The sequence below is a fragment of the Pterocles gutturalis genome, unplaced genomic scaffold, assembly GCF_000699245.1.
Source record: "Pterocles gutturalis isolate BGI_N339 unplaced genomic scaffold, ASM69924v1 scaffold31911, whole genome shotgun sequence".
NCBI lineage: Eukaryota > Metazoa > Chordata > Aves > Pterocliformes > Pteroclidae > Pterocles > Pterocles gutturalis.
Window position 1 is genome coordinate 46,529 of NW_010098936.1, and position 10,214 is coordinate 56,742.

Below are 10,214 nucleotides of genomic sequence, written 5' to 3' on the forward strand. Positions count from 1 at the left end.
GAATCCCCGGGTGGGCTTTGCTTTTCGTGACAGAGCAGAAGACAACAGCAGAGCAAGCGGGTGCACTGGTCGACTGCAGAAGCCTTCTGCAGGACGAATGGCTGCAGCGGTCCATACTTCCCTCTCAGACTCCTCCGGGTTTCAGATATTCCCCTACCCCTCTAATTCATCGCGACTCTTAAACCGAGAGCAAACTCTCTTCGTGCTTACAGATTCAGGTAGTTAAGCTTGCTCTCATAAAAACCCCAGAAATCGTGCTCCGGGATGCACACGTTATATCTCCCTCCCCCTCCCCGCAACAACCTGGCTGATCGCACCACCGGGCGAGCAGCTTCTTTCTGTCCTGGTCTGTGCGATGACCTTCCCAAACAGACAGAAGCGCAAAACCCGCTGAGCCCGACTAGACTCGGCAGCCGGAGAGTCGAAGGGACCAACAAACTGCTTTGCTCAATCCAGCAGCTGTTTTTCTCATTAGCTTCCATTGTTCTAGGGCCATCTCCAAGTCCTGGAGCAGATGCAATTAGCAGCAACTAATGACAGTTCTCAGTCAAGCAGATCCCGAAAGACTGAGCCTCCTTAATTTTATATAATGAGAAAAGCTGCGGCGGGAATAAGGATGCATCGGGAAGGGAAAAAAAAAATCCACAACACGTTTTGGAGGTCACTCTACTGGATTTCTAATCCACACTTTTCTAATCCACACCACAGTCGTTAGGCTACCTGGATGGGACAAAAGCGGGTGCGGTTAAAGGACAGGAGAGGTGGAGCAGGTAAACTAATTTGTCTCGGCTCCGATTTCAAAGGCTCTGGGTTGTGTTGTTGCTTTCTTTTTTTTGTTGTTGTTGTTTTCTCCCCGGCGATCGTGCCTCACCAGGTCTTGCAGGCAGCATACAGCACAGCACTCCCTTGCAGTGTCTGAGGTTACAAACCACGATTGCACATACCTTTAGCTGTCGAAATGCAACACTGATTTCTAGTAAGTCTTCAGGAAAAACGAAACAGAACTGAAATAGCCATGTGCTCTGAAACACTTTTCGTCAGTGCTAGGCTCCATGGTTGAGCAAGAGCGTTGGTTTGGTGGTTTGGTTTTTTTCCAGGGGTGGGAATGTCAAAAAGTGACAGCAATCTGATAGTCAAAGTCTGCTCTCACATGACTGCTTTAGCATAAAACTTAGGAAAAAAAAAAAAAAAAGGGGGGGGGGCGGTTAAAGCACTGAAATGAGTCCAAAGAGGTTAGACTTCAGCTCCCAACTCTGTCACAGACTTCCCGTGTGACCTTGGGCAACTCTCCATCCCTCTGTAGCTCAGCTCTTCATCTGCAAAAGGGAGACACTGCCCCTCTCCCCCTCTGTTTATTTCATTTAGTGTCTGTGAAGCATGGATGATTACAGTGCGTAGATCTAGCTCCTACCATAGATGGGCTTAGCTGTACCTCCCAGGGTAGGACATGCAGCAGTATGGAAGAAAACCATCTGTATGTGTTGGTATACATTTCAATGACTTTTTCTAAGCAGTTCTCTATATTTTAATCTCCTATAGCGGCTGAATCTTTTAACTACAAGAAGTTTTTCGAGATGGTAGGATTGAAAAACAAGAGCCCAGAAGATGTGAAGAAGGTTTTCCATATTCTTGATAAAGATAAAAGTGGCTTCATCGAAGAGGACGAATTGAAGTAAGATATGTCCTTTCCCAAATAACCTTGCATTAAGAGTCTAATTTCCTGTTTTCTTTTTTATAAGACTCTAGGTAATAGCATACAATCCAATCTCTTGACTAATATTTGTGTGCAATAATCAGATGTTTGCTGATTATATGATCTACAATGTGTTGGAGGTGGCTGGCTGTAGCTTTTATTGCAGGACACTGAAACACGTGAATGATCAACACCTTACAGATAGTTCTTCACTAAAATGCAGTTTCAGAGTAAAGTGATCCTCCTGAATGTTAAAGAAGGTCAATAACAGAAGATACAACCTTGGATTCCAACTCATATCAAAACAGTGGTGCAATTAAATACAAAGTGGAACTCTTCTGAAGAAAAAACTTTCCTTTTTTTTCCATGCCTCCTCCTTAGGTTTGTACTGAAAGGCTTTACCCCAGATGGAAGAGACCTATCAGACACAGAAACGAAGGCTCTTCTGGCTGCTGGAGATAAGGATGGTGATGGTAAAATTGGCGCTGATGGTATGTGATTAGAGGAGTAAACTTTGACAGTAACAATCGAATATTACTCTTACATATAAGAACTGAGGAAATCTAGCAATCACTGGGAGCTGTGACCTTCTGAAGGGCACAATTTGTATTTAATGAAATGCCAGGTCCTGCTACATTTGCCATACCTTGCTTGTAGGCTTTAGAGGAAACACGAACCGAGTTCCGACACTAGAGGGGGCAAGAGTTTACAGAGACCAAGATGCAGTTAAGGCACACTACAGCACAGGAGTTAAGTACCAATCCAACTTCTGCTTCAATTAGTTTATTTTTTTTCTGTTGAGTTTTCAGTATTTCCATGTTTTCAGTGGAGTAAGGATCAGGACACTGATAGTTCAACTACCCGGGCTTGACTATAAAACTTAAAAAAGAGAAAGAAAAAAAGCTGAGCACCAGCATTTCTGCCTGGTGATTAGTAAACAGGAAAGTAATACATGACTTAGCAAAGCAATGCTCTTAAAATTCTAAGTACAGTCGGTCTGCTATGGAATTTCTATACAATACCTGTCTATCCAGCTTTTGTTAGTGTTTATGTGGATCTTCACATCAAAGAAAGCTTGTAACTCACTTTTACTAAATATCAGAACTACAAGAAAGGAACAACTTTTCCTCTCACAGCATTGCTTAAAAATTTACTGCTGTTTTCTCTTGGGATGAATCAAATTAGCCCACATACAAAATTTCTCCTTTTTCCTCTTTTTTTCCTCTATCCCTGAGACACATTGGAACAGGCATGAAGAGACGCATTTCTGAATTAAATCTTTTCTCACTGGAGGAGATAGTAGCAGAGGTTTGTGGTCAGAATACTAGGTCACCTAGACATCAGACAATTGCTAAGTTTTCACCACATTAACAACCCACATGATAGGGTGAAATCTAAAAAATACCTAAAAAGCCTCACATCTCTGTGTTACCTGATCTCTGGGATTAGTAAAAACTGTTGTCTCCAACTAAAAAGTAATCTAAAAATGAATAAAAAACAAAATAAGGTTAACTATCATAGTTTCCCAGTGTAGAAGCTAAAAAAATGACATACAAAATCACCCCCTGGCTGTAGGTCCTCCTTATTCCCATTAAAATTAGTGGCAGTGTTACTAAAATCAGCGGACAAGATTTTCAGAAGACTTGATTCAGGTAAGTGGAGCTTACAGGTGACTTGCCAACCTCACATCAGATACATTCTCAGTTATTCCCAGAAGGCTGCAAAACAAAAACAGTATCATTTGGAATAAAAGAATGATATTGTAAAATTATTTTGGCTTATACAAGAGGATACAGCATTAACTTATTTAAGCTTGACCATAACTTTATTTTTTAAAGTTGAAACAATGTCTGAAAACCAGTACATTGTAATGAGGCAGTAAGAAACACCTCCTTATCTCTTTGAACCTTAACTTTGAATGGGAATTACTCTGAATTTATATGTAATAATGAGAAAAGAGCAAAGGGCTTTTTTATTTTGCTTCTTCTGGCCCTATCCCTACTATGCAACATTATCATTTTCTTTTCCATTTCTTAAATTTGACTCTGACAGCAAATTGTTACACCACAAAGGCTTGAAATACATGCAAAGTTATCAGCTGGGACTGTGACCAAATGATGAGGATGACAGATACTTTTCAGCTTTTCCTTTAGTTCACAAATCCAATTCCAGATTATAACTGCCTATGTAAATAAAATGTAAAGTCACGAATATCTATCACATTCATATTCAGTAATGCAATGCTGTATTTCTGTTGCAAACCATTTGTTTGTTTTCACATAACTTAATTGTCAAGCATCACATTTACCCCTTGTTTCAAACATCGGCTTCATATATCACTAAATGATCACAAACACGCAGCCTTTCACAGGGGTTAATGTTAGTTCACTGGACAGCCCTTGAACACTGTCCCTCAGGAGCCCATAGCAGCTGTAAGAACTGATGTTCTTCATGTATTTTTACCATGATTAACACCACAGAGCCATCTTTCTCAGACATATCCTCACAAACGGTAATTCCAACCTAATAAGCCTTCTTCCAGTTAGAGGTCTCACATTACAAATCTTCTCTTAGGTCTCCCGCTTTAAACCTTTTATCACTACTGCAAGACCGTTCAGCTCAGAAACAGTTTGACTAGCTTACCTCTTGTCCAATCAAGATTTGTAATTTGTGGCTGATCTGCCGGTTTAAAACTGTTGAAAACTTGCAGCCTGTTCATGCAAGACATGATCATCTTCTGTGTGATATCAATCCCCCTCCATCTTCCACTGAAGATGACAAATCTGAAAAAAATTTGCAGGCCAAGGCTAGGTTACCTAATAAAACTACAAACATTAGCTTTCAGATTGGATTGGGAAGTGATGCTGAAGCAGTTCATTCAGCTGCAGGAGAAACTTTATAAGAAACAGGAGAAAAGAATATGAAGATTTCTGCTCACAATGTTTTTTTTTAAATCTATTTTGTGTATTAACAATTGACATGCACATCATGCCTTTCAGTTCTGGATATTAATAGACTTGAGAAAGCACACAGAGAATTTTCAAAGATCATGCACTGTAGACAGAACAAATCCAAATTTTTATTCCAGTATGTCAAAATATTTTTCTTGATACAGCTCAACTTCTGCAAATCTTTAAAGGGTTTCAATTATTTTCTTTAAACATTGCAAAAATGAGACAGCAAACATTCAAAATTACAACTAAGTCATGACCTTGCCAGAGGTAAAAGTCCTGCAAAAAAAAATATTTTCAAGTCCTTCTTTTCTTATACCACTTTGTGTTCTTTGTATCTTCTACAATTAGTGTAAGACATTACTTCTGAAGTTTTGTAAACAAATTTGCTATTGTACAGATAATGTAAAAAACACAATCTGACGAGAGAAATCATTAGCCTACAACATGTTCTCTGTAATCATATCTGTCATTCCGGTAAAATACTACAGGGTATACATTAGGCTGCTATATACTACTGATCTATATACAGTTGAGTATATACAGTGAAACAGTCCTCTCCTTTGAAGTCAAAGCTTTGACACAAGACAGCTATTAAATTATGACATGACAAATCAGTCAAAATCCTTGTAATTTAAAGCTATTATTTGTGCAAAGAAATATATAACTTAATTTTGTTTGGAAGGAGAATTACAACTGGAAAAGAGGATGTAGTCAATTTCAAGGATTCTCTCACTGAGGCCAGTCAGAGGCAATAAACATTTACAAGAATGACCAACAGACAGAGGCTAATATACAGTGCCTTATCTCAGAAGTTTTGCATATGTGAACAGACTTTGTAGTAATGCCTCCACGAGCCACCTATAGTTGGGCTAACCTTCATACGAAAATAAACAGTGAACTAGTTTACAAGATTATTTGGCAGGAACATCCTTGAAATATTTAAAGTATATTGAAAATCCTTAAAAACATATAAAGCATATAGCAGTTATTCATGAAGTTAGTTATTGCTTGCTGGCTATCAAAAAGTACCCATGAAATATATTACCATTAAGTGATAATATCACGATCATAATGGATTATAGAAAATATTTGGCTGCAAATCTGAAGAACCTTTTCCAAATATATTCTGTAGATACAAATTATTATAAAAAGGATTTAATTTAGCTGTAGCAAGTATGACAACTTGTTCTAATAGAATATGTATAGTTAGTTTTCCCTTTTGGAAAGGTTTCATCCATTGCAGTTCATGTTTCTGTCTGCGGGATTTATTCACACAGTGATTTTAATAATCATAGCCTTTTTCCTTTTCTGCCCAGAATAGCCTGGTTTTCTATCACAAGTACTTTATGTTATCTCTTAAATTCAGTTTGCAACACTTTCAATCTATGTACCCACTATGTACAGAATTTATACGTTTTGTGTTAAGTAATATGCATCACTAATCCTAATTTGGATTTACATCTTTCAAAATGATGGATAAATTTGGATTTAATTTAAACCCTCTGACACTGCTGTTTCTCAGTCTGGTTTGTCAGCATTTGGCAACATGGTTTTTTTGACACGTCATCAAAAGCACTGTTTGTACACACCAGTCAGTAAAGATCCCACTTGTTTAGAGTTTAGCATTTTTCAGTTGAACATTAGAATGTTATTTAAAATGCCTAATTTTCATCTTCTATCTTTTTTAGTTGCAAGACATTACTCTTCGTTATGTCAAACTTCAATAATTTTCTCTTGAGCCTTTACAGATGACTGCTTCCCCTATTTGTCATTTTCCTCTCAGCTGATTATGTTAAACACATAAATCACTCTCTCTGTATACCCTTTAATCCCTTTATCATCTTTGTTGCCCTTCTTGGGATTCCCTCCGGTCTGTCATTTTTAATGCTCTGAGGCACACACAGCTGTGCAAGGTATTCTCATGTGTAACTGTTCCAAGGTTAGACAGTGTTAGAAATTACAACCTCCTTGGGTAATACAGCATTCAGAGTGCAGTGTGCCAGGCAGCTATTCATCGAGATACAAATGTGCCTTCATCATGCTTCATCACCCTGCTGAAAGACATTATATATACCAAAGCATAAAATAACCCCAAACTGCAAATAGATACATTTATGTAAATATTATGGGTGTAACACTAATAAAAGACACAGGGTAAAATCCTGGTCCTCTTGAGACCACAGGAATTTTTCTCATTATCACCAATGTGGTCAAGGTTGCTAAGCGGGTTTTTGTCAGCCTTCTGTTTTTGTAATCTGTCATTTTCAGTCAATTTGCCATTACAAAATTTAGTTTAAATGTAATACATTTATAACATAGAGACACGAATATTCTGAAAGACTCATTAATGAGTCTCTCTGCCAAACTCTGATATAAAGGAAATTTATCTCACTGCAAAATTAAATTTCTAGTTTTTGCCTTCATCCCATTGAGATTTACAAAGGAATAACAGGGAACTAATCAAGTTCTTCAGATGAATAGCAGTGGACAGTTCTGACAGTCTGGCATGTATAGCATTTCTCCCTTACCGTCAATAAATCCTTTCATTCCACTGTAGGATTTCCCACGTCATACCTTCCCTTTAATTAACTGGGTTTTTCTTTGTTCTTCTCTTATTGCGATGTTTCTGCTACACCAGTAACTCTGTAATATGCTTGCTCCGTCTTTTCATTTTCCTTTTTTAATATTTTCAAAAATTTTTTCCCTTCTCCAGAATTTGCAACTATGGTGGCTGAATCATAAAGGCTTTGACCAATGCAAACCCTTCACCCATCCTTCACTGCCCAATTCCAACCACCTCCTGCTGACTGCTTTGGCTCCTGTTCTATTTATTTATGTTATTTTATACTCCAGCTCTGTTCTCTGCAATCCTGAAACTCTGTAATTCTGCTGAAAGACACTGTTAAAATAATAAAGGTCACATCAATCTGGGCTTTTTTCTCTCTCACTATGACTTGTTTCTTATTTCACATAGGCTTGGCACACAGAGAGAAAAAATTTTACTCTTTTTTTGCTGACATCCCTGCTGCTTTATCCCTAGCTAGGGTAAAGTGTGAAGAAATTTTAAAAATTATTTGGGATGAAACACACATATAATGAGTCATTCAGTCAAAGTTCTGAACGGTGGCAAAACTGAGTGCGTTATTTTTAAGCCATCCCTGCTAAATGGATGCACACTCATAGCCTGGAAAATCTCTAGTGATGGCAATTACTCAACTTCATTTGGCAGTTTGTTCTTTTGACTTAATCAGTGTTATAGCTAAAAAGGATTTCCTAATATTTAACATACATCTCCCCTGCTGCATTTTGGCGATCAGTAAATTTATCCTTGTCTGTATCATTTGTTAAATTTGCCTGGTGCAGGGGGATTTCTGGATAAAAGGTTTGACAGTTTATTAGTTGGTGCCAATCATGCACAGGGACAACTTAATAAACTATTAAAAAGCAGTCACTTCTGAGACACAGGATGTGTTTACTAGCAATGTTACACAGCTATCTAGGACAGGAAGAATGGAATGTTCACAAGAAACAATAGTATGAATTTCAGAAAGGGGACACCAAGATTCAAGTGTGATGCTGCTGTTGATACTCCCACTACTAAAATACCAAAAAAATCCCATCAAAAACATTTTCTCTAAAACTTTACCAGAGAAATTACTATATTTCTTTGAGTTACATATAGGAAACTGAGACTCAGGCTAAGGAAATGACTAGCCAACAGTAAGTCTATAACAGAGCCAAGAGCTAAGCCCTTGTTTCCCAAATCTTGTTCAGTAACTTTGGCACGAAGCTCATGCTTTTTATCCTTTTTTTCTTTTTTTTAAAAGCAAAGATTAAAGCGGGGGGTGGTGGGAGGAATCACTTTGAGGCAACATCTCCCCCACATCTTGGCAAAACATTGATCACTGCTGCAATAAAAAGGAAGGATATTTGCCATTTCTGGATTCTAAACTATTCCCTGCAGCAATAATACTGTATTCCGTTCAGATTGATTATCACTAATTTAGTACAAACAAAAAGATAAGGCTGAAACCCTGTCACCATCACTTTGTACAGAACACCATTCTCTGCCACAGTGATTACCCAATAAACACTCCCTAAAACCATTCTAGATTTTCACTCTGCAGTAACTTAGAAGGAAGACTTTTTGCTGAAGCTGCTATGAGTTCAGACGAAATCCTTTGGTTTCGCACGATGTATGTATGGATCTGAACAATGTGTTGATTTTTAAGTATTCTAAATAAAGCAAATGAAAATGGATTGCCATGAAGCAAGAGAGTTTATTTACTTCCTTTTCTCGGCAGCTGTCTGACCTCAAGTGGCAATAAAGCGTAATTACAAGAGTATACAGGGCTACAGAAAAAAAACATTAGGAACCCAGCTATTGAAGAATCATGAATAAAGACCCATGGGATCAGAGAATCAACATAAAAATCGCTACATAAGCAAAGCCCTTTATAGTGTCTTTCTATTCTTTGAATCTGCAAGGACTTATATTTTAATGCTTCACTGGATGGCATGAAAGCTGAAATTTTATCCAGGGCTTTAACAAAAAGCACAAGCACAATAGAACAAATAGCAAATAAACGCAGCCATTAATGAGTCCAAAAATATATTTATAGTACAGTATGTGAAATAAAGTAAGTTGCAGCAACGTTAATGGGGATATTTTACTGGCATAAAAGTCTGAAGACCTCAATGATTCCTCTATCAGTCTTACTTCAGATTATTCCCTCAATCACTACTCAATAAGCAACACTGAGTTCCTAATTTGGCCTGAAATTTGTCAGTTATACAGTAACGGATAAGATGAAAAGAAATATCCTTTTACTTTCAAACTGAAAAAAATTACAACATGGATACCACTTACAATGGGTAGAAAGACTTCCAAAATACCATCTCTACTTTTCATGGTGACAGTACCTCATATTCTAAACATGCATTTGGTTGGTTTCTTCAAATATGCAATAGGTATACTCAGAAGCTATGTAATCAGAATTCTCATAAAATCTGTTTTAAACCACTTTTTTTCCTATCTGTATTTTAAATCCAGAGTTCAAATCTCAATATTTCACGCCTCTGTCACTGAAGCAAAAAAAAAAATCAAATGTGTGTAACATAAATAAATCTCTGCCCAAACACAAAATGAATGTTTTATCAATTATAATCAAACTATTACTTTTTTCACTGCTGGCTCTTCAATGTTTATCTTAGATGCTTACTCTTCCCCCCCCCCAAATTCCTTCCAAACCTTCTCCAAATCTTGAATTGTTCCATTTCCAATTGATAAAAATTCTCAGAATTTTCCTGTCAGATGCAAGTTATCTAGATGTGGCTCAAAATTCAGCAAACAAATGAAAAAAATTTGTTACAATAAAATAGAAAACATTTTACATACCATATATTAAATTATTAATTTTCATATCGCTCTCATTTTAATGTCCTTAAGACTGTCACAGAAACTATTGTACAGTCTGAAAAAAAACAGAATTTGCTACAAAATTTGATCAGGCTTTCATCAGAGTGTGGATGACTGTATGCTTGAAAAATACAAAAAAAATCCACAT

The 10,214-nt window shown here is 37.2% G+C and overlaps 1 protein-coding gene across 3 annotated transcripts in view; it reads left to right on the forward strand.

Moving 5' to 3' along the window:
* Window positions 1–7,582, forward strand: part of PVALB (parvalbumin) — an 11,783-nt gene extending 4,201 nt beyond the window's left edge. For all 3 annotated transcript variants that reach the window (XM_010074813.1, XM_010074829.1, XM_010074821.1), the window contains exons 3-5: window positions 1,540–1,672; window positions 2,075–2,184; window positions 7,361–7,582. In XM_010074813.1, coding sequence (XP_010073115.1) covers window positions 1,540–1,672; window positions 2,075–2,184; window positions 7,361–7,389 — 272 coding nt within the window. In that variant the 3' untranslated portion in view covers window positions 7,390–7,582. The remainder of the gene's footprint in view (window positions 1–1,539; window positions 1,673–2,074; window positions 2,185–7,360) is intronic.
* The last annotated feature ends 2,632 nt before the right edge of the window (window positions 7,583–10,214 follow it).